Source organism: Cynocephalus volans, chromosome 11, assembly GCF_027409185.1.
Source record: "Cynocephalus volans isolate mCynVol1 chromosome 11, mCynVol1.pri, whole genome shotgun sequence".
NCBI lineage: Eukaryota > Metazoa > Chordata > Mammalia > Dermoptera > Cynocephalidae > Cynocephalus > Cynocephalus volans.
The window spans coordinates 61,654,234-61,679,979 of record NC_084470.1 but is presented as its reverse complement, the minus strand read 5'-3'; the positions used below and the strand labels follow the sequence as shown (position 1 = coordinate 61,679,979).

General features: G+C 37.4%; 1 protein-coding gene across 1 annotated transcript; it reads right to left on the bottom strand.

Moving 5' to 3' along the window:
- Nucleotides 1–1,142: 1,142 nt before the first annotated feature.
- On the bottom strand, nucleotides 1,143–2,576 carry IQCF2 (IQ motif containing F2). The gene is made up of 3 exons (XM_063115343.1): nucleotides 2,559–2,576; nucleotides 2,283–2,384; nucleotides 1,143–1,523 (listed from the first exon to the last, which is right to left on the bottom strand). The coding sequence occupies exons 1-3, from the start codon at nucleotides 2,574–2,576 to the stop codon at nucleotides 1,143–1,145; spliced, it is 501 nt and encodes a 166-aa protein (XP_062971413.1).
- Nucleotides 2,577–25,746: the final 23,170 nt, after the last annotated feature.

The following is a 25,746-nucleotide window of genomic DNA, read 5'->3' as shown; positions in this document are numbered from 1 at the left end:
GGTGTTATTGAAAAGGTGAGCTGGAAGGAAAGGAGAAAGTAATTAGAGGACGGAACATTAGAAAAAGCAATTTGAGCAATAATACAATTATTAGTAATTGTGAGGCCTAGAGTCTCACTGTCTGGTGGGGTAGCCTCTAGGAACATGTGGTTATTTAAATTAGAGTACATAAAATTAAGAATTCAATTCCTCAGTTGCACTAGGCACATTTCAGGTGCTCTACAGCCATGTGTGGCTAGTGCCTGCCGTATTGGATAGCACAGATAGAGAATATTTCTACCATCACAGAAAGTTCTGTTGTATGGTGCTGCTTTAGTGTGACCATGACAGTGAGTGGTTGAGTAGGGGAGCATAAAAAGTTTATTTGAGATAAGTCTTAAGGAGATTGGTAGGATCATGTTGGCCAAAGATAAAATCACTGAGAATTGAGATAAAAGTGGGGGTGGGGGTACTATCTGAGGGAGCCCTGTTTGTCACAAAGCCCTTGGGAAGAGGAGTTCTGGTGAGGGAATTATGGAGAAAGAGTTGAGGTGCTGTGAAATTCTGTTTTCTTCTAGTTCCCAGGGTCATTGCTTGCCCAGTAGTATGCCCAGCCCCAGCCCCATTCATCACTAAGGCCAGCATCCTGTCCTTTGCTTCGGGCTGTACTGCCTTGCCCCCAGGAGAATCAGCCAAATATTGGCACTCTTGCTATATGCCTCCCAAAGAGGAAACCGAGGCATTCCAGACCCCAGCTTACCCTGACCCCAGGCCGACAGAGCAGAGTCTCATAGTTTGTACTTATTTGCAGAGGTGCTCAGAGTCTTCAGGAAGATGGAGCCCACTTGTCTTCCAGATACCCAAGTGAGGAGAAAGGAATGGGGCTGGCGATGGAAACTGGGACTTCTGAATCTGTCATATGTCAGGGCAGACTGGGGTCTCAGTTTCTGTTTTGACAACTGAGTGAGTGGCATATGGCCATTGTCAGTCCAAAACATGGTTCATGGACACAGGTGGAAAACCTCACTGAAGTTCTTTCCCAGGAAGAAGAAGAGGCAGCAAAGGCCCAAGATTCCCATTAGCTTGGGTACACCATGAGACACACCAGACCAGGTTAGACCTTTACTGGGGACAGAAGACATAGTACCCCTTTTTGCCAACCCTTAGGAGTTGATGATCTCAATGTGGAACTGCAGGTGAGTGGCTGTGACCACACAGTGACTCCGGAGGAGAGCGCATGTCTGGCAGTTGTGGCATTGCCAGTGGCACTGGATGACATAGAGGGCATTGAGCACTTGGCAGTATCGCCAGTGGATGCGCCACATACGAACCAAAGACTGGAGCTTGACCACTGCCCTCTCCCTGGTGGTGTAGGCAATCAAGGCTGCCTGCCTCTTCTTCTCCACCTGCCTTATCAACGTCGTCCTCCACCAGCACTGAATCATCCAGGCCCTGAGGGCCGCGTGCAGCAGTGTCCGGCGCACCAGGGTGCCGCGCCACCAGGCCTGGATCTTTTTGGCTGCTTTTACTCTTTTTCTATCTTTCTAGGCAGAAATAAGAGAGACCACTCAGAGAGTTTCCTGCCACCAACTTCCAGGACCTTGGAAGGGGCCTGGATTCTCTTAACAGTCAACCCTTTTTCAGAGGGTTCAGGGGAGTTATCAGAACACTGGGAGTCAGGGGACCTGGAGAGGGCCCTCTGCCACTATGGACACATTGCCTCACACTCAGAGCCACAGTATCTTTCCCTTGACTACTTTACCAGTGCACAGATCAAGGGAAAAACCATTAGTAACTAGAAGGGTGCGTTAGGGATGCGAGGGTGAAGAGTCATACTTCACCTCTTCAGTGTTCACTGGGTTTGGGAGGTTTGGCCTCATAATGCTTCTGTTAATTCTACTCCCAACCCACCATTGGCTGATTTCTCTCTGCCACAACCATGTATTTTTATACCGTGATGGGCTTTCAGCATCATTACCACATAATCTACTCCCAGCCTCCCCATATTTTGAACATTCTACTCTCTAATTCAGAGTCCTCACATTCTCACTTCTCAGCCCCATTCATTTTTCTGATGACTTTCATTCTTCCCAGTCACTCTCTGTGTCACAGTCAGACCTAGATCCACAGAACCCAAGCTGAGAAGGGGATGGATGGAGGAAAAATGAGCCAATATTTGGAGTCAAATGAGTTGACTCCTGATTATTTTAGACCCTGGATCCGTAAGAGGCAAAATTGCATGCCCTCATGATATTAAATATAACCATTCTGGATTTCTCTTAACCACATGGAATTCTACGCACCTCTTTCTTTATCTTTCCCTTCTCCTTCTTCTCCTGCAACCTCCTCCATTCAATTGTTTCTTCAACATCTTCGATTACAATTAAAATTAAGTTGCCCTCTGTCTGTCATTAGAATTAAATGGGAAATGCATAGATGAGTTAAGACTGCTGTCTCTCTCTATGCTCTGCACAAAGGCACTCATTGCTTTAGCATCCCCTCTTTTCCCAAGACCTGTGAAGTCCAGGGAAATGCCCACCCACCCCTGGCCTGCCATGTAATCTGGCCGTGTCTCTTACACAAAATCGAACCCCCATGGCCTGTTTCTAGATGGTTCATTAGCCCTGATTTCTTTGCTTTGTCTGGCATGAGTAACATGAGTGAGAGGAGAGCTGTGAATTCACAATGGCATTATGACATAGGGATTAGGATATCTGCCACAGAGCCTTCCTCAGAAGAAAGCTCCATGGGAACTTTTACCACTTCTCCACTTCCCAGAGATACACCAGAGCTCAGTGTGGAAAGACAGGGCACTTGAGTGGCTTTCCGTAGCAGGGCTCTTCTCCTGTGAAGTCCATCCACAGTCCCTTCTCATTATCAGTCACATAGCAGAGTAGGAGGGGCCATGGCAGTATATCCTAACACAGTGTCTCTGCAGTGTCTTCTCAGACTTAGCCCTTCTGTCTTCCCTTGACTCAGGCTTTCGTACCTCACTCTGCCTTAGGAAACTAGAGAAAGAGAGACCAGACAAATCTAGACAGCAGTGAAACAAAGATAAAAACTTAAATTGATGACATAGAAAACAAAAATGGATAGTGGGAAATAAATTTAAAAGGTAGTATTTTGACAAGACCAGTATTAAAAATAAATACCCCATGAAACTGGGTGATCGAGAAAGAGAACAAAGCGGAATGAGAAAGGGGAAATAATCACAGGGAGATTTAAATAAATGTAGGAGACTATGGCAACAAATGTGAGCACTAATGGGAAATGGTTTCCTAACTAATTATAAATTACCAAAATTAACTGAAGAAAATATAAAACTTGATAAATTGAAAAAAAACATTAAAGATCCAACATAAATAAGGCACCAAGGCAGGTAGATTCACATCCAAAGTTTTAAAAAAAAACTTACAAATTCAAATATTTTCAATGTAATTTAAACTATTAAAAAATATTCTAAAAGATAAAGTGTTGGTCTCCTGAAATGTCTGCTGAGATTTTGACTATAAGAACATTGATTTTGAGGAAAAAGCCTGTTTTTATGGTACTGAGCTTTCCCTTTTAAGAACATGGACTAACCTTATGTTTGTTTAGGAATTCTTTTATGTATTTCTAGAAAGCTTTAACATTTTGTCTGTAAAGATCTTTTTAAAAAGATATGATTTACATTTCATAAAACTCACCATTTTTAATTGTACAATTTAGTGATTCTTAGTATATTCATTAGGTTGTACAACCATCACCACTCCCTGATTCTAGAACATTTTTATTGCCCTCAAAATAAACCTCATACCCATTAGCAGTCAGTCCCTATTATCTCCTTCTGTACCTGCTGACAGCCACTAATTTACTTTATGTCTCTATAGGTTTGCCTATTTTGGATATTTCATATGATTGGAATCACACAATAAGTGCCTTTTTGTGTCTGGCTTCTTTTGCTAAGCATATTTTCAAAGTTTATTCATGTTGTAGCATGCTCAGTGCTTTATACCTTTCTATTGCCAAATAATATTCCACTGCATGGATATACCACATTCTGTTTATCCATCCATTCATGGACATTTGGATTGTTTTTCACCTTTGGGTTATTTTAAATAATGCTGCTATAAACATTCATATACAAGTTATGTGTGGACATATGTTTTCATTTCTCTTAGGTGTATACCTAGGAATAGAATTGCTGAGTCATATGGTATACTCTGTATTTAACCATTTGAGGAACAGATGCATTGTTTCCCAAAGTGACTACACCATTTTACATTTCTACCAACTGTGTATGCAGATTCTCATTCCTCCATATGCTTGCCAACACTTGTTACTACCTGACTTTTTTATTACATTGGGTATGGAGAGGTCTCAATGAGGTTTTGATTTTAATTTTCCTGATGATTAATAATGTTGAACATATTTCCATATACTTATTTACCATTTGTACACCTTTGAAGAAATGTCTGTTTAGATCCTTTGCCCATTTTTAATTGGATCATTTGTCTTTTTATTATTGAGTTGTAGGAATCCTTTATATAGTTTAGATACAAGTCCCTTATCAGATATATGATTTGCAGATATTTTTTTCATATTCTGTGGGTTGACTTTCACTTTCTTGATAGTGCTGTGCTATGGTTGGATGTCCCCTCAAAGCTCATTGAGGTTTAATCCTCACTGACAGTATCAAAAGGATGAGAAATCCTGTTATGGTAATTGAAAGGGGGGGCCTTAAAAGAGGTGATTAGATTGTGAGGACTGTGTCCTGGTGAATGAATTAATTCATTGATGGTTTAATGGTGGTCATGGGCATGGTTCTGTTGGCTTTAAAAGGAAAGCATAGAAGAAGGTCTCTCAGCTCTGCCACCCACCGTGTGACACCCTGTGTTGCATCACCACCTACCAACAAGGCCCTCACCAGATGTGTTCCTTGGACTTTGGACTTCCCAGCCTCTGAGACTGTAAGAAATAAATTCTATTTCTTTATGCATTACCCAGTTTCATGTATTTTCTGTTATAAGCAATAGAAATCCCAATAACACCAAGGTCAAGGGTTCTGATCCCCTTACTGATCAGCCACAAAGAAAAAAAAAAGCAACAGAAACAAACTAATACATGCTGTTTAAAGCATAGGTGTTTTTAATTTTGATAAAGTCTAATTTATCTATTTTTTTCCCTTTGGTTGCTTCTGTTTAAGAGTCATATATTATTTAAATTGTTTTATTGAAACATATTGATTGTACATATTTGTAGGGTACAGAGTTATTATTTCAATACATGTATACAATGTGTGATGATTTAATCAGGGTAATTAGCATATTCATCATTGCAAAACTTAATCATTTCTTTGTGATGTGAACATTTGATCTCTCTTCAAGTTGTTTGATAACAGGCAGTAAGTCATTAATTATAGTTTCTTGAGTTGACTGTACACCAATAGGATTTATTTTTCCTATCTAGTTGTAATTTTGTGTCCATTATCCAGCTTTTTACTATCCTCCCTCCCTCCTCCCTTTCCCACCTCTAGTAACCACCGTTCTTCTTTCTTCTTCTAACAGTTCACTTATTACTATTATTTATTTGTTTGTGTGTTTGTTTTGTTTTTTTAGCTCCCACATATGAGGGAGAACATGCAGTATTTCTCTTTCTGTGCCTGCCTTATTTCACTTAAAAATTTTTTCTCTAAGCTCATCCATGTTGCTGTGAATGGCAGAATTTCATTCTTTTTTATGGCTGAGTAGTATTCCATTGTTTATATATACCACATTTTCTTTATCCAATTGCCCATGGATGGACAATTAGCTTTGTTCCATATCTTGTCTGTTTTGAATAGAGCTGCAATAAACATGGGAGTGCAAGTATCCCTTTGACATGATGCTTTCCATTCCTTTGGGTATATACCTAGTAGTGGTAGGTATTGCTGAGTCATATAGTAGTTCTATCTGCAGTTGTTTGAGAAACCTCCATATTGTTTTCCAAAATGGCTGTATTAATTTACAATCCCACAAACAATGTATAAAGGTTTCCCTTTCTCTGCATCTTCACCAGCATTTGTAATTTTCTCTCTTTTTGTTGATAGCCAGTCTAATTGGTGTGAAATGATATCTCAATGTGGTGTTGATTTGCATTTCCCCGATGATTAGTGATGTCGAACATTCTTTCATGGACCTGTTGGCCATTTGTATGTCTTCTTTTGCAAAATGTCTATTCAGCTCCCTTGCCCGTTTTTAAATTGAGTTATTTATTTGTTTATTTATTTACTATTGAGTAGTTTGAGTTCCTTGTATGTTCCGTATATTAGCCCCTTGTCAGATGCGTAGTTTGCAAAGATTTTCTCCCATTTTGTAGGTTACCTCTTTGTTCTGTTGATTGTTTGTGGTGCAAAAGCTTTTTAGTGTGATAAAATTGTATTTGTGTAGTTTTGCTTTTTTTGCCTGTGCTTTTAAGATCTTATTCATAAAATCTTTGCCTAGTCCTATGCCCTGGAGCATTTCCCTGTGTTGTCTTCTAGAAGTTTTATAGTTTCAGGTCTTACATTTAAGTCTTTAATCCATTTTGAGTTGATTTTTGTATGTGGTGAGAGGGGTCTAGATTCATTCTTCTACACATGGATATCCAGTTTTCTCAGCACCATTTATTGAAAAAGCTGTTCTTTATCCTACGTGTGTTTTTATTGCCTTTGTCAAAGATCCGTGAGTACATTGGTTTATTTCTGGGTTTTCTATTATGTTCTATTGTTCCAGGTGTCTATTTTTATGTCAATACCAAGTTATTTTAGTTACTATAACTTTGTAGTATATTTTGAAGTCAGGTAGTGACTCCTACTTTACTCTTTTTGCTCAGGATTTATGGCTTTTTGAGGTCTTTTGTTCCATATGACTGTTAGGATTGCTTTTCCTACTTATGTGAAGAAAGTCATTGGTATTTTGACAGGGATTGCATTGAATTTGTAGACTGCTTTGGGTAGCATGGTCATTTTCACAATATTAATTCTACCAATCCATGAGCATGGAATGTCTTTCCATTTTTTGTGCATCCTCTTTAATTTCTTTTATCAGTGTTTTGTAGTTTTTATTGTAGAGATCTTTCACCTCCTTGGTTAAATTTATTTCTAGGTATTTTACTTTTTTAATAGCTGTTGTAAATGGGATTTCTTTCTTGATTTCTTTCTCTGCAAGTTCATTGCTGGTGTATAGAAACGCTACTGATTTTTTTATATTGATTTTAAATCCTGCAACTTTACTGAATTCATTTATCAGCTCTAAGTTTTTTTGGTTGGAGTCTTTAGATTTTTCTATATATAAGATCATGACATCTGAAAACAGGGATAATTTGACTTCCTCTTTTCCAATTTGGATGCCATTTTCCCCTTTTTCTTACCTAATAGTTCTGGCTACAACTTCCAGTACTATGTTAAATAGGAGTGGTGAGAGTGGGCATCCTTGTCCTGTCCCTTTTCAGGGTGATGTTAGATGTCCCTGTTCAAGGTGATTCCCATTCAGGGTGATGTTAGCTGTGGATTTGTCATATATGGCTTTTAGTGTGTTGAGATACTACCCTTCTATACCTAATTTGTTGAGTTTTTTTTTTTTTTAAATCATGAAACGATGTTGAATTTTATCAAGGACTTTTTCTATGTCTATTGAGATGATAATACAGTTTTTGCCTTTCATTTTGCTGATGTGGTGTGTCACATTTATTGATTTACATATGTAGAACCATCCTTGCATTCCTGAGAGGAATCCCACTTGATCAGGCTGTATAATCTTTTTGATGTGCTGTTGGATTCTGTTTGCTAGTACTTAGAATTTTTATATCTAAGCTTATCAAGGATATCGGCTGGTACTTTTCTTTCTTTTCTTTCTTTTTTTTTTTGTCGTGTCTTTGTCTGGTTTTGGTATCAGGGTAATGCTGGCCTCACACAATGTGTTTGGAAGAATACCCTCTGCTTTGATATTTTGGAATAGTTTGAGGAGAATTGTTATTAAATCTTCTTTAAAAGTTTGGTAGAATTCAGCTGTGAAGCATTCTGGTCCAGAGATTTTCTTTGTTGGGAAACTGCTTGTATTAGTCTGTCTCTGTTGCTTATAACAAAATACCTGGAACTGGGAGATTTATAAGAAAATGAAATTTATCACTCACAGTTTCAGAGGCTGGGAAGTCCAAAGTCCAGGGAACACAGCTGGTGAAGGCCTTGGTGGTGACAGTGACCCAGCAATCTCACTTGGCACAAGATGGTGGGTGAGAGCGAGCTCTTCCTGCATGCTCCTTTCAAAGCTCACAGAGCAACGCCCATGAGCAGCATTTTTAATCCATTCACTAGGCATCATCCTCACCTTGAAATTACCATAATAAGATTTCCTGCCCTCTTAACAGTCACAGTAGAGATTAAGTTTTGGTGGAACATTCAACCCAAGCCACTGCTGATTACTGATTCAGTCTTGTTACTTGTTATTGGTCTGTTCAGGTTTTTAATTTCTTCTTGGTTTGGACTTGATAGGTTGCATGTGTCCAGAAATTTATCCATTTCCTCCTGATTTTCAAATTTCTTAGTGGTTCAGACTTGATAGGTTGTATGTGTTCAGAAATTTATCCATTTTCTCCTGATTTTCAAATATGTTGATGTATAGTTGTTCATCATAGTCTCTAATGATTCTTTGTATTTCTGTGGAATCAGTTGTAATGTCTCCTTTTTCATACCCGATTTTTGATATTTGGGGCTTTTCTCTTTTCTTGGTTAGTCTAGGTAATGGTTTGTCAATTTTGTTTATCTTCTCAAAAAAACAACTGTTTGTTTTGCTGATCTTTTGAATCATTTTTTAGATCTCTATTTCATTTAGTTCTGCTCTGATCTTTATTATTTCTTTCTATCTGCTAATTTTTTGGTTGGATTGTTCTTGCATTTCAAGTTCCAGGAAGTATGACATTAAGTTGTTTATTTGAGATCTTTCAACCTTTTTGATGTCAGCACTTACTGCAATAAACTTCCCTTTTAGCACTGCTTTTGCAGTATCACATAGGTTTTGGTATGTGTGCTTGTATTTTCATTTGTTTCAGGGAAGTTTTTGGTTTTCTGCTTTATTTCTTCTTTCACCCATTGGTCATTCAGGAGCATGTTGTTTAATTTCCATGTATTTGTATAATGTCCAAAGTTTTGCTTATTATTGATTTCTAGTTTTATTACATTGTGGTCTGAAAAAAATACTCAATATAATTTCAATCTTTAAAAATTTGTTCAGACTGGATTTATGGCTTAACATGTGGTTTAACCTGGAGAATAATCCATATGCTGATGAGAAGAATGTATATTCTGCAGTTGCTGGATGAAATGTTCTGTAAATGACTCTCAAGTCTATTTGGTCTAAGTGCAGTTTAAAACCAATATTTCTCTGCTAATCCTTTGTCTAGAGTATCTGTGCAATGCTGACAGAAGGTTGTTGAAGCCCTCAATTATTATTATATTGGGGTCTGGCTCTCCCTTTGGATCCAATAATATTTGCTTTGTGTATCTGGGTGCTCCAATGTTGGGTGCATGTATGTTTATGATTGTTACATCCTCTTGCTGAATCGATCCTTTATCATTATATAATGTCCTTCTTTGTCTCTTTTGATAATTTTTGGTTTAAAGTCTGTTTGATCTGATATAAGTATAGCCACTCCTGCTCATTTTTGGTTTTCATTTGCACTGAATATCTTTTTCTATCCCTTCACTATTACTCTGTGTGTTTTTACTGGTGAAGTGAGTTTCTTGCAGGAAACATATAATTGGGTCTAGTTTTTTAATCCATCCATCCAGTCTATGTCTTTTAAGTGGGGGAATTTAATCCATTTACATTCAGGGTTGTTATTGAAAGGTATTGCCTTATACCTGCCATTTTATTAATTTTTTATGGTTGTTTTCTATTTCTCTGTACCTTTCTTTCTCTTTTATTGTTTATCTTTGCTGTTTGGTGTTTTTTGTGTAGTGATAAAATATAATTTCTTTCTCTTTCTCATTTGTGTATCTGCTCTAGTGGGTTTTATTCTTTCTCATGTATTTATGACGGTAGTTATTGCTCTTCTGATTCCAAATGTAGGACTTCCTTGAAGATTTCATGTAGGGTTACTCTTGTCATGGTGAATTCCTGCAGTTTTTGTTTGTCTGAGAAAGATACTGTTTCCCCTCATTTCTGAAGGATAGCTTTGCTGGGTAGAGTATTGTTGGCTAACAGTTTGGGTTTTTTTTACACTTAGTGCTTTAAATATAGCATCCCACTCTCTCCTGGTCTATAAGGTTTATGTTGAGAAGTCTGCTTTTAGTCTGATGGAGATTCCCTTATAGGTGACATAACATTTTACCTTGTCGTTTTTAGATTATTTCTTTGTCTTTGACTTTTGACAAATGACTATAATGTGTCTTAGGGAGGACCTTTTTGGGTTGAATCTGCCTGGGGATATTTGAATCTCTTGGATCTAGGAGACCATATCTCTACCAACACTTGGGAAGTTTTCAGCTATTATTTCATTAAATAGGCTATCAATGCCTTTTTCCTTTCTTTTCCCCCAGCAGTGTAACCATAATATGCATGTTTGTTTGCTTAACATTGTCCAGTAGCTCTCATAGGCTTTGTTCATTTTTTAAAAATTCTTTTTTTTTCCTTTAGTCCAACTTGGTTAATTCAAAAAGTGTGTGTTCAAGTTCAGAAATTATTTCTTCTGTTTATTCTAACCTGTTACTTAAGCTCTTGGGTGTATTTTTTATTTCATTGAATGAATTCTTCAGTTGCAGGATTTCTGCTTGGTTCTTTTTTATTATATCTATCTCTGTTGAATTTCTCTTTCGGGTTCTGGATTGTTTTTCTGACTTAATTTTGATTTCTACCTATATTTTCTTGCATCATGTTGAATTTCCTTAAGATTACCACTTGAAATTCCTCTTCAGGCATTTTACAGGTTTCCTGTTGTTTGTGGTCTGATACTTGAGGCTTATTGTCTTCATTTGGGGGTGTCATGTTTCCCTTTTTTCTTTCATGCTTCTCATATCTCTGTGTTGATGACTGGACACCTGAAGCAGCAGTCATTTTTTTCTAATTTTTGGAGTAGTTTTTGAAGGGAGAAATCCTTACTTGTAGAAGTATTCTATGACACTCATGTTGGTCATTTTAGGTTTGGTTCTGGGTGAGGGTGGTAGTGTAGGCTTCCTGTGACTTCTTTATATTAAACCTTGGAGTTGTCTGTGGGTGCCTTTGTGGCCTAGGTGGTGAGGCCCTCAGCAGTTTCTTGTTGGGGTGGATGACTCTGGGCAGCGTGGTTGTGGCTGTAAGCAGGGCCTTGGGTACCTTGTGGGTGTGAGGTGGTGAGGTAGGTGGGCTCTCTGAAGCTTTTCTGCTGGAGTATCTGGATCTAGGCAAGTTTATCAGAGACATGTGGGACTGTGTGCACCTGGGAGGGGTCAGAACACTCCCTGCACCCTCTCCACTGAGGTAGGATGCTCCAGAGGTCTCCTTGAGTTGGGCAAGTCTCTGAGTTTCTGGGAGGAGGTGGACATGGACCTACCAGATACATGCAGGGCTGAGTGCACCCAGGAGGAGCTGGCACACTCCTCACACCCTTTCTTCCAGAGTGAGAGATTCTGACAGGCTTATCATAACTGGGCAGGTCTCCATGTCCTGGCTCCTATCCCCAAATTATGATGTACAGCAGCAGCCCAGAACTGAGGGAATTGTGGGAACTCAGTGTGCACTTCTCCTCCAGAAAAATGCAGTCATATGGGCTCTTAGCAGCTCCCCACACTGTGATTACTGCTCGTGAGTGCCACCCAGTTATCTTGCAGCTTGAATTGCAGGCATCTGCTGTGGAGTGCTGACCACAGACTCCTCCCCCTACCTGCCTACCTTGGGAGGGTCTTCCTCACTATTTTGCTGAATTTTATCATTTTCTCCTTGACTCTGTATTCTATGGGTTACTACTTGGTGCTTTGGACTTTCTTTGCATTAGGGGCAAGGGCTGGCCACCTCTAGTCAGCCATGTTGCAGAGAAAAAAAAAAGGAGTCACATTTAAGAAACTGGTGCCTAAACTAAGGACATGAAGATTTACACTTCTAAGAGTTTTGTAGTTTTAGTTTTTACATTTAGATCATTGATCCACTTTAACTTAAGTATAGTGTGAGGTTATATTCAAATATAGTCTTTTGTGTGTGGATATCCAATTGTAGAACAGTTTGTTGAAAAGACTATTCTTTCCCCAAGTCATCAATTGGCCACAGATATATGAGTTTATTTTGGACTCAATTCTATTTCATTGATCTACATGTCTGTTGTTATGCCAGTACCACACTGTTTTGATTACTGTAGCTTTGTAGTAAGTTTTGAAATTGGGAAATGTGAAACCTCCAACTTTGTTTTTCTTTTTCAACATTGCTTTAGCTATTCTGAGTCCCTTGAGTTTCCATATGAATTTTAGGTCATGCTTGTCAATTTCTACAAAAAATCCAGCTAGAATTCTGACTAGAGATTCTGGATAAGAATTCTGGAATTTTGGATAGGGATTACATTGAATTCTATAGGTTAATTTAAGCAGTATTGCCATCTTAACAATATTAAGTCTTCTAACCCATGAACACAAGATGTCTTTCAATTTATTTACATCTTCTTAAATTTCTTTCAAAAATGTTTTGGAGTTTTCAGTGTACAAATATTGTTCTTATTGTGTTAAATTTATTCCTAAGTATTGTATTCTTTTTTATGCTCTTGTAAATGGAATTTTTTAAAATATAATTTTTGGATTGTTCATTGCTGGTGTATAGAAATACAACTCTTATTTGTATATTGATCTTATATTATCCAAACTTGAATTATCAAGAAGGTCATCTGCAAATAGCAATAGTTTTACTTCTTCCTTTCGAATTTGGATGCCTTTTATTTAATATTCTTGATTAAATGTTTTTGCTGAAACCTCCAGTACAATCTTGAATGAAAGTGGTGAGGGTAGACATCCTTGTCTTATTCCTAATCTTAGGGAGAAAGCTTTCAGTATTTCACCACAAGTATGATATTAGCTAATGGATTTTTTATTGGTGCCCTTTATCAGGTTGAGAAAGTTCCCTTCCATTCCTAGTTTTTTGAATGGTTTTACCATGAAAGAATGTTGGATTTTGACTAATGCTTTTTCTTCAATGAGATAATCATGTGGGTATTTCCCTTTATGCCATTAATACCATGTGTAACATTGATTGGTTTTGTATGTTGAACCAACCTTGTATTCCTGGGATAAACTGCACTTGGATATGATACATAATCTTATTTGTAAGTTGCTGGATTTGGTTTAGTAGTATTTTGTTGAGAATTTGTGCACCTTTATTTGTAAGAGATATTTGTCTGTAGTTTTCTTTTCTTGTGATGTCTTTGTTTGAATTTGGTATCAGGGTAATACTGGCCTCATAGAATGAGTTGGGAAGTATTCTCTCCTCTTCTAATTTTTTGAAGAGTATATAAAGAATTGGTGCTATTATTTTGTAAACTTTGGTAGAACACACCAATAAAACCATCTGGCTCTGGATTTTTCTTTGTGGGAAGTTGCTTTATTGCTAATTCCATCTCTTTACTTTAGTATAAGTCTATTCATATTTTTCTGTTATTCTTGAGTCAGTTTTGGTAGTTTGTGTCTCTCTAGGAATTTTTCCTTTTCATCTAGGTTACTTATTGTTGGCATAGATTTGCCCATAACATTCCCTTATAACTCTTTCTATTTCTGTGAGGTTGGTAGTTATGTTCTTCTTTTCTTTCCTGATTTCTGTAATTTGTGCCTTCTCCCCTTTTTTTCTTAGTCTGCCTAACTAAAGGTTTTTCAATTTTGTTTTGCTTTCAAAGAACTAACTTTTGGTTTTATTAATTTTTAATTGATCTTAAAATTCTCTTTTTATTTATTTTTAATCTTTGTTATTTCCTTTCTTTTGTTTGTGTTTAATTTAGTTTGTTCTTTTTCCAGTTTCTTAAGGTGGAAGATTAGGTTATTGATTTGAAATCTTTCTTTTTTGAAAAATGTATGTGTTCATGTCTATAAATTTCTTTCTGAGCACTCCTTTTGCTGTATCCCATAAGTTTTGGTATGTTGTGGTTTTGTGTTTTTTATTTCAAAATATTTTCCAGTTTTCTTTGTGATTTCTTCTTTGATTCATTGGTTATTTAGCAGCATGTTGTTTAATTTTTAAATTTCCTTACATTATTGATTTCTAATTTTATTTTGTTGTCAGAGAACATATTTTGTATAATTTCAATCTTTTTAAATTTATTGAGGCTTCTTTTCTGATTTAACACATGTTCTATCCTGGAGAATTTTCCATGTGCACTTGAGAAAGAATGTGTATTCTGCTCTTGTTGGCTGGAGTGTTCTGTGGGTGTCCATTAAGTATAGTTAGTGTAATTGTTCTTCAGGTCTTCTAATTGCTTGCTGATCTTCTGTCTAGTTATTCTGTCTTTTATTAGAAGTAAAATATTGAAGTCTCCAACTATTGTTTAATCATCTCTTTCTCCCTTTAATTCTGTCCATTTTTGCTTCATATATTTTGGTGCTTAGTTGTTAGGTGCATGTGTATTTATAATTGTTATGTCTTCTTGACGAACTGACCATTTTATCATTATATAATGTCCTTCTTTGTCACCAGTAAAAATTTTTATCTCAAAGTTTATTTTCTTTGATATTAGTATATCCATTCCACCTTTCTTTTGGTCATTGTTTGCAAGCCATATCTTTTTCCATCCCTTTATTTTCAGCCTATTTGTGTCTTTGAATCTAAACCCAGTCTATTGTACTCAGATTATAATTGGATCAATTTTTTGTCCATCTTCCAGAGACTGGCCTTTTACTTGGAATGTTTAATCTATTTACTTTTAATGTAATTACTAATGAGAAAGAACTTTTGCCACTTTGCTGTTTTCTCTATTTCTTATATGTATTTTGTTGTTCTATTCTCCCATCACTGCCGTTTTTTGTGTTACATAGATATCTGATAGTGTTCTATTTTAATTCTTTTATTGTCTCTTTTACTATATGTTTTTTCATTATTTTATTTAGATTGTCCTAGTATTACAATTATCATCTTAATTTATAACAATTTTATCTGGAATATTAATATCAAATTTTCAATAATAAAATCCTGCTCCTATGTAGCTCTATTCCCACCTCCTTTATTTTGTTATTGTCACAAATTACATCTTTATACATTGTGTTCCCATTCACATAGATTTATAACAATTGCTGTATGCAATTGTTTTTAAAATCACATGGGAGAAAATAGTTAAAGACAGAAAACATACATTTGTATTTATTTTTGTATTTACCTTGATAGTTATCTTTACCAGTGCTCATTATTTTTTCATGTGGATTTGAGTAACTGTCTAGAGACCTTTCATTTCAGCCTAAAAGACTTCCTTTAGTATGTATTTCTTATAGGGAAAATTTCCTCATGATAAACTTTAGTTTTTGTTCATTTGGGAGTGTCTTAATTTTGCTTTCATTTTTGAAGGAGTTTTTCTATATGTAGAATTCTTGGTTGATAGTCTTTTAGCATTCTGAATTTGCCATCTCACTGGCATCCAGCCTGCACAGTTTCTGATGAGAAATCAGCATATAATCTTATTGAGGATTCATTGTATGCAATGAATTGCTTCTCTCTTGCTGCTCTCAAGAATCTCTTCTTTGTCTTTGTCTTTTGACAGCTTGGTTATGTGTCTAGATGTGAATATCTTTCAGCTTATCCTATTTAGAGTTTGCTGAACTTCTTTAGTTTATTGGTCTTTTTCATCAAATTGGGGGATTTTTGGCCATTATTTGTTCAAATATTCTTTCTGCTCTTTTCCCTTTCTCATCTTCTCCTGGTATTTCCAATGTGTGTACGTTGATATGCTTGACGGTCACAGATCACTTAAACCCTGCTCACTTTATATCATCTTTTTTTCTATTCCTCTGACTGGATCATCACAATCAACTTAACTTTACATTCACTAATTTTCTCTCCTGCTTGCTCAAATTTGCTGTTGAGCCCCTTTGGTAAAATTTTCATTGCAGTTATTGTAGTTTTCAACTTTAGTATCTATATGTTTCCTTTTATAATTTCTGCTTCGATATTGGTATTCTCTATGTGGTGAGACATTCTCACACTTTCATTTTTCCTTAGACATGGTTTCCTTTAGCCCTTTGAATATATTTTAAATATCCAACTTAAAGTTTTTGTCTAGTAAGTCCAATCTCTGAATTTCTTGAATATTTTCTGTTGATTGCTTTTTCATTCCTGTGTGAGGGCCATATTTCTTGTTTCTTTGCATGCCTCATGATTTTTTGTTGAAAATTGGGCATTTTACATAACATTATGTGGTTACTCTGAAAATCAGATTCTCATCTCTCCCTGGGCTTTGTTACTGTTTCTGCTTGTTGTGGTAGTTATTGTTTGTTTTTTTAGTGACTGCTGAATTAATTCTGTAAAGCCTGTTTTATTTTTTATGTGTGGTCAGTGAAGTCTCTACTTGGTTAGCTTAGTGGTCAGATAATGATTGGACAGAGATTTTCTTAAACTTTGAGAAACAATGAATTTCCCAGTCTGCCAAGGGTCTCTTCGTGTGTACTGGGGTTTACCTTCAACCCTGATCCAGGCAGATTACAATTCTGCCTTAGCCTTCATTTTCTCCTTGTGCAGGGCCTCAAGCTAATCCAGAAGTTAGAGTGTAAAGCCTTCTCAGGTCTTTCCTGAGCATGCACAGGAAAGCCCAATGCATGTGTGTGACCTTCTGGATTCCCAGGAATATGTTGGACCTTTCCAAAATATCAGCCCCTATGAACATATCATTACCCATTTTTTTCCTCTTCTACTTTTTGATTAGTTTATTTATTTTTTTAAAGGCAGAACAATATTTTATTGCATATAGATTCCACATTTTCTTTATCCATTCATCCACTGACAGGCACTTAGATTGTTTTTATATCTTGGCTATTGTGAATAATGCTGCAATTAAAGTGGGGGTACAGATATTTCTCCTAGATGCTGACTTCATTGCCTTTGGATATATGTCCTGAGTGGGATTGCTGGGTCATATGGTAGTTCTATTTTTAATTTTTTGAGGAACCTCCATACTGTTTTCTATAATGGCTTCCAATTTACATTTCCACCAATGGCATATAAAGGTTTCCTTTTCTCCACACACTTGCCAACAGTTGTTATCGCTTGTCTTTTTGATTATAGCCATTCTAACAGGTATGATATAATAGTTCAATGTGGTTTTGATTTGGATTTCCCTGATGATTAGTGACGTTTACCACCTTTTTATATACCTATTGGCCATTTGTATGTCTTTGGAAAAATGTCTATTCAGGTCCTCTGCCCATTTTTAATTTGGTTATTTGGTTTACTGAGTTGTATAATTTCCTTATAGATTTTAGATATTAACATCTTATCAGATATTACTGTCTTAGTCCATTTTGTGTTGCTATAACAGAATACCACAGACTGGGAAATTTATAAAGAAAAGAAATTTTCTTCTCACAGTTCTGGAGCCTGGGAAGTCCAATAACAAGGTGCCAGCATCTTGCTTTTGCATTCTTGCTGAGACATCCCATGGCAGAAGGTGAGAGGATGAGAGAGAGAGCAGGAGATCAAATTCATAGCCTTAAGCCCTTTTACAATTGGCTTTAATTCATTCATGAGGGTAGAGCCCTCATGGCCTAAATACCTCCCATTAGGCCCCACCTCCGAGCACTGTTGCACTGGAGATTAAGTTTCCAACCTGTGTTTTTTGGGGAACACATTCAAACCATAACATCATTTGCAAATGTGATTGTTTACTTGCTGTGCAGAAGCGTTTTAGTTTGATGTAAGACCACTCACTTATTTTTTATTTTGTTGCCTGCAATTTTGATGTCATACCCTAAAAAATCATTGCCAAAACTAATGTCAAGGAGCTTTTTCTCTGTTTTCTTCCAGGAGTTTTACAGTTTCAGATTTTACATTTATGACTCTAATCTTTTTTGAGTTAATTTTTGTGTATGGTGTAAGACAAGGGTCCAATTTTGTTCTTTTGCATGTAGATATCCAGTTTTGCCAATACTATTTACTGAAGAGACTATCCTTTTCCCATGTGTATTCCTGACACCCTTATCAAAGATAACTTTACTGTATACACATGGGTTTATTTCTGAACTCTCTTTTCTATTCCATTGCTCTATGTGTCTGTTTTTATGTCAATATCATCCTATTTTAATTATAGCTTTGTAACATAGTTTGAAATCAGGAAGTGTGATGCCTCTAGCTTTGTTCTTCTTTCCCAAGATTGCTTTGACTGTTCGGGATCTTTTCAGGTTTCATATAAATTATAATTGGGATCATTTTTTAAATGCCCAGAACAGTCCTGTCATATTTGAAATGCTTAATTTTTTAAAAAAACTTTCATTTTTAGAAAAATTTTTAAATTTGAGGAAGTGGTTAAAGAATTCTAACATTGGCTCAAGTTAAAAAAATAGGACATAATATTCAAAGATGTACACAGTAACTAAAATAATCCCCTTACAGTTAAAATGCTGAAATGCTGTTATCTAATAAGGAGCAATTGGGTTTCTTGGTAATCCTTTGCAGATATGTATTTTTTAACCTAGTGAGGCCTTTACTGGTATTGTAACTTGGTTAATGCTCTCACATGTGTAGCCTAAAGACTGGCAGGAACATGTCAGGGGCAGAAAACACAGGCACAAAAGGCCACTGAGCCAGAAAAGAGCAAACCCAAAGAGAGTTAATAATTTTTCTGCTATCACATTATAGTTATTTATGTTATTGTCAGTCTGCCATCATTGTATTTTTGGAATTTTTTTTTTTTAATTCTGGGAAAAATTAATAGTATCTCAAGCTGTATCTCCAGTTATTGCTATGATAAACATACCAAGAAGTAGTTATTCAGTTTGGAACATGACTAGGGTGGTCAGGAATCAGGTTTGTCTGTCTATTTGGTTGTGTAATTTACTACCGCAAGTGTCCCAGTTTGGCCAATAAGTTTTATAGTCACCCTAGATCAACCTTAGTGACTTTGAACTTGAATTGACACCAATGAGTACTCTGCTCATTCAGTAAGGCAATAAGCTACATTTTATTTATTATTTTAATATTTATATTCTAATTGACAAGCACTGTATATATTTATTCCGTACAACATGCTTTGAAATATGTGTACATTTCAGAATGGCTAAATTGAGCTAATTAACATATGCATTGCTTCACATACTTTTTGGTTTTTTTGTGGTGAGAACACTTTAAATCTACTTTTTAAACAATTTTCAAGAACATGATACATTGTTATTAACTTTAACCACTATGTTGTACAATAGATATCTTGAACTTATTTCTCCTATCCAGCCTAAATTTTGTGTCCTTTCACCAACATCTCCCCAACACCCCCCTCCAGTATCCCCTGGTTACCACCTAGATCTACTCTATCTACTACTATGAGTTCAACTTTAGATTCCTCAAGTAAGTGAGACCATGTGGTATTTGGTTTTTTGTGCTGGCTTATTTCATTTAACATGTTGTCCTCCAGTATAGTCACAAATGACAGGATTTTCTTCCTTTTAAAGAATGAATAGTTTTCCATTTTGTATATATGTCACATTTTCTTTATCTATTCATCTGCTGATGGGCACTTTGGTTGACTCCATATCCTGGCTACTGTGAGTAATGTTACAATGAATATTAGAGTGCGGACATCTCTTCAAGATACTATTTCATTTCCTTTGGATATGTACACAGTAGTGGGCTTGCTGGATCATATATGATAGCTCTATTTTTAATTTTTTGGAGAACCCTCATACTATTTTCCATAACTACTATACTAATTTATATCTCCATCAATAGATTTAAAAAATTTTTTTAATATTATTTTTTTACATTCTAGGATGTTGCTGCAGAGCAGTTGGGAGGGAGGGGGAGATGGGAAGGGGGAAGGAAATGGGATGGAAGGAGGAGGAAGGAGGGGGGCGGGATCGAGGCCGCCAGAGGGGGCTTGGTCATTGCTGGGCTTGGCGCGTATGTCAGGGGGGTGTGGGAAAAGCCCTTGCCCCCCCCCACTCCAGCTCGGGAACCTGGGACACTTCCTGTGGTGGCTCAGCGGTCATTGCTTGGCGGGTTGCGAATGTCGGGGGGCGTGGTTGAGGCTCTCAGCTCCTCACTGCCCTGCCTGGCTCGAGAGTAGGTTTTTTTAAAAAAGAACGACTTTATTGAGATATGATGTACATACCATACATTTCACCCTTTTACAGTGTACAATTCTGGCTTCTGGTCAAGATGGTGGAATAGGCAGTCCCCAGTGCCACTCTCTACCACAAATCAACCAACTTACATCGATTAAAAAGCAACCACGGCCAAGCTGGGGCCCATAGAACTCAGGGGAAGAGGAGGAGAGACCTGTGGAGTGCATGAAGGCGGGAGAAGCCACGATGACAGAAAGAAAGGATCGCTTCCACCATTTCAAATCCTGAACACTTCAGGGTGGAGCTGGTGAGCACAAGGAGCAAGAGCTGGCAAAAGCCACAGCTGTGCTCTTCCTGTGAAGTTGCTTGGAGGCGGCAGGGGAGAAGTGGGCTTTGGTGGCCCTCAGGCCGCTAGACCACTAACAGGGTTCCTGTGGACACACACAGGAGTGAGGAGCCACAACAACTGGAAAAAGGAGCCACTCAGAGGCTGGTGAGTCATCTCAAGAGACCAGCACATGGCCCATCCCATGTGAAGTGTTTGGAGTGTGGGTGGTGGGGGAGATGGGACCACTGGGGGAACACTGGGGCACAGCAAGGACAGCTGATCTGCCCCCCAAACAGCGCAGGACCACTCAGAGGAGACTGGTCAGGAATATAGATCTGCATAGGGTGCAGTTTGCTGAAAAGACTCACACCCAGGGCAGAGTTTCCACACAACCCAGGTGCACCAGACCTCACAAGACCCAGAAGTACCTACAAGGTCAACAATTAAAACCTGAGCTGCACAAAAAGCCTTCCCCAGGGAACCAGCAGCAAAGCAGCAATTTAGCTCAAATACAGAGCTCAAGTGCTGGTCTCCATAGGAAGTTCCCCCATTTTAGAAGTAATCAAAGGACAACAAATTAGTTGCAGTGCAGAGTTTAATTGGTGGGAATAGCAAATAATCCAACACAGAACTGAAAGAAAAAACAAAATACCCACAGACCAGAGACAAAGTTTGATATTAACTAGTAAAGGTCTCACATCACAAAAGAACACCTATAAAACCTGGAAGGACTGGAAGCCCCCTGGGCTCTCAAGCCAGAAAGAGAGGAGGGCTGGGGGCCTCAGCCACGCTCCCTGATATCCACAACCAGCCCAGTGATGACCACTGAGACACCACAGGAAGCACCCCAGGCTCCCAAGCCAGGTAGTGAGGGGCCAAGGGCTTCAGCCACAATCCCCTGACATCTGCATCCAGCCCAGCAATAACTGAGCCACTGCTGGAAGTGCCCTGGTCTCCCCTGCAGGGATGAGGGGGGTGCTGTGGGCCTCAACTATGCCCCCCTTCCTCCTTCTCCCACCTTATTTCCTTTCCCCTTCTGCTCTCTCCCTCCCCCCTAAATGCTCTGCAATATCTCAGAATGTAAAAAATACTAATATTAAAAAATAAACATAAAAAAATAAAGTGTACAATTCTGTGGTTTTCGTATGTTCACAAGTTTGTGCAAACCATCACCACTATCTAGTTCTAGAATATTTTCATCATTCCAAAAAGATGGAATTTTGCAGCCACTTCCTATTTCCTCCTTTTAGTAGTGGCCTAGCAGCCACTAATTTACTTTACGTCCCTATGATTTGCCTATTCTGAACATTTTATGTAAACTGAGCCATGCAATATGTGGCTTTTGTATCTGGCTTCTTTCACTTAGTGCAATGTTTTTAAGGTGTATCCATGTCCGAGTGTGCATCAGTACTTCATTCCTTTTTATGACTGAATAATATACTCATTAGTTCTTGGACATTTGGATTGTTTTCACTTTTTGGCTATTATAAATGATGTTGCTATAAACATTAGTGTACAAGTTTTTGTGTGGACCCATTTTCAATTCTTCGGGGTATATAGCTAGGAATGGAATTACTGAGTCATATGATATCTCTATGTTTAACTTTTTGAGGAACTGCCAAACTATTTTCCAAAGCAGCTATAACATTTTATATTCCCACCAACAATATAAGAGAGTCTCAATTTCTCCACATCCTTGCAAAGAGATTTGATGCTACTTTCAAACACTAGATTATTACAGTACACTATATTATTAGTGCTCAAAAAGGATACACATCAACCATAAATAAAAATTGGAAGTTTGGGCCAAAATTAAATTTCTCAAATAGTTTCTCATTCTTTATTATTTTTAGCAATTTAATCTTAGTGTAGTGTTCTTAGTGCTCTTTAGCATTCAGCATTTTTAAGCAATTTATTTTGATAAAGAAGAGAAGTAACACTCCCACTATTAAGGACTTATATATATATTGTGTATATATGTGTATATATTTTATGTGTATATACATTACTAAGGATATTATATACATAACATATATAATATCCTAAATAATAATAATATATATCACCTAAATAATGGTAGCGTTAGTTGTATATTATATTATATATATGTGTGTATACATCTCCAAAGAAAATTCAAGAGAATGTATTAAAAATCTGTAAGAAATAAAAGAGTGTTAAACAATGTCACCAGTTATATTAAACATCAAAAACCAGTAATTGACTCAGAGAGACTTCTGGTTTTTGTTGAGATGGTATAAGGACACTAGTTCTCCCACTGGTTACAACCAAAATCTCTGGACAGGATACATACAGGAACTATCAGAGGACTCTGAAAAATAAATAAAAGTAAGCAGACTAAATAGGGAAATCAAAATTAGAAGAACAAATCAGACAGTAGTGAGTTCCCTGTCTTTGTTTTTTGTTTTGTTTTTTTGTCCCCAATATCTCCTCATCTAGATTCCCATATTCCATGAATTGTGAATGGAGAAAAAGCTCCAAGAAAAATACCACTGTTTCTAGTCAAAGGTCAGAGAAATTTTGAGTCTCCTGGCTCCACCCCAGGTGAAGCCGAGTAATAAATCAGCATTTCCATGATAGCAGCACCAGTGGTGGCAGTGATGGGGCAGCCTGTTAGTGCTCTCTCTGTTTCATTGAGTGTTGAGAAGTGACAGCACAGGAAGCCTAAGGTCTTCGTATCTAGTCAGAACACCAGAAAAGGAGGAACTTTGGAAACTGAAAAGTGTGAGGAAGATCAAAGATGAGAGAGCTGGAGAAAGGGATCCTTTAAATCTGCATATGAAGTCTTGGGCTCACCCTGAGCTTGTGCAAGAAACTGACCAGAATCAACATAGTAAAGCCCTTGAGAAGTGAAACTATGGTGCAAACTGACAAAGATTTTCTCCTTAACCAAACTCTAGCCAGGCTCCTCTGAGCCCTCTTCTCAACTAGGCCTCAACCTTGGCCTATAAAGACTTGAACAAACACTAGCATAGTTTCTAACAGCTCAAGGCCACATCCCTAGCGTGGCTCCAGTCCCTCTTAAAGTTTCTGTATGGGACAACTCAAGGTACTAAAAGAATTGACCGTGTGTGGCAGCTAACACTTGAAGACAGGCTTCCTGTTTCCCAGCTCTGGGGTAGGGTAGGAGCCTAACTTCGATAAGTGCCAATTGGCAAACCCAGATAGGTTTCGCATGGACCAAACCCCCTACTATTTCCTGGTTTTTGTAATTTTTCACTTCCCTGACTCTACCGAGTCCCCACTTGGCCCCTCCCTCATTCCCAGTCACCTCTATACAAACAAATGGTAAGTTCAATTCATGCCAGACACTCTTTTCCTTATTGCAGTAGTTATTACTGATTAAAATCTGTTCTTATCACCATAACTAGTGTCTGGCTTTGTCTTTCTTTGACAAGACAACTGCCTAGATCCCAAACTGGTCCCTGGATGGTATACATGCAAGACAGTCTAGAATGGCACTTCAAAAGCTTTGAAAAAAATTAACATTGGAACTATAGCCCACAAAAGATAAGTCAAAACTTGAAGTCTATATCTGACTGGATTGACTGACTGCTAAAACAATGAAACAAACAAAAATCAATATTCTCCTGAAGATTAAAACATGACCTAGTATCCTACAACATAGTAGTCAAAATGTCCAGGATACGATCCAAATTTACTCAACCTACTAAAAATAAGAAAAACATAACTCTCAATGGAGAGGGCAATCAAAAGATGCCAACCCCAAGAAGACCCACATGTTGGAATTATTATACAAACTTTACAGCAGCTATTATAGCTGTATTCCATGAAGCAAGACTGAACAATCTCGAAACAAATACAAAGATAGACATTATCAGCAAAGAAGTAGAAGAAAATTTTCTTAAAAAGGAAATGTTAGAACTGGAAAATATAGTAATATAAATTAAAATGTTACTGGAGTGGTTTGACAGCATAATGGAGATGGCAAAGGAAAGAATGAACTTGAAGACAGAGCAACAGAAATTCTCAAATCTGAACAATATGAAGAAAGATATTGAAGAAAAAGAAACATAGCCACAGAGACTTATGGGACAATATCCAAAGATGCAACATTCAAGTCATCGTAGTACCATAAGACAGTGGAACAACATTTTAAAGTGCTGAATTAAAAGGACTGTCAACCCAGAATCCTACATGTATTGAAAATACTCATCAACAATGAAGGGAGGGCTGGCTGGTCAGCTCACTTGGTTAGAGCACAGCCTTGTAACACCAAGGCCAGGGGTTCAGTTCTCCATACTGGCCAGGCACCAAAAAAAAAAAAAAAAAAAAAAAGAAAGGAATGAAGAGAGAATAAAGATATTCTCAGTGAAGGAGGATTAAGAGAATTCATTTCCAGAAGACTTGCTTTAAAAGAAATGCTAAAGTAAGTTCTATAGCCAACAGAGGGAAATCTGGAACTTTAGAAATGAAGGAAGAACATCAGACTATTTTCATTTCAAATTCCTTAAAATATGTATGACAGTTAAAAGCAAAAATTATAACATTTTTTGGTAGGGCTTTCACTGTATGTTGATGTAAGCCATATAACAACCATAAAGCATAGTAATAAAAAAACACGGAGAGGGAGCCTTATATGTGCTGGGCACTTTATACGAATTGTTTCATTTAATTCAGGCAAGAAAGGGATGCTGTAAGAAAGGTAGTGAATGGAGTTATTGCACAAGTCCATCTGACAGTGGGCTTGTTGGATTCTGTGGTTATTTCCTTGGTTCCTGAGTTCATTATCAGGACAGTTATACTTAGCAGCTAGCAGAACCCTCATAAAGGTTCCTTAGCTCTATGAATTAGAGTCATTATGACAAGAAAGGTCAATTGGAAGCCTCTGAAACCACCACCTCTTTATCAAAATAATAAATCAGAAACAATACCACATCCTGGGAAGAAAGAAAGAGAAGTGTTAAAGGGTGTGAGGGTGCTGGTCCACATCATGTCTTCATTTAATTCACCAGTATGGCCCTGAAAGAACTAGAAGAATCTTGGCAGATATTTGTAGAATAGTGTAAATTTAACGAAATTGTAATTCCAATCAGACCCACTATGCCTGATGTTATGTCTTTACTGGAAATGATAGACAGCCTCCAGGACTGAATTCTTTAAAATTCATCTCAATAAGGAAAATTGAAATCAGTTCGAATTCACCTGGCAAGGACAATGGTAAACTTTTATAGTCCCACACGAGGGCTCTTGCCCTAGGTCTGTCTCCCAC

Coding starts and splice junctions, on each gene's coding strand:
- IQCF2 (XM_063115343.1), bottom strand. Junction 1,524..2,282: donor AGGGAAAGATAAAGAAAGAG/GTGCGTAGAATT, acceptor ATTTCTGCCTAG/AAAGATAGAAAAAGAGTAAA.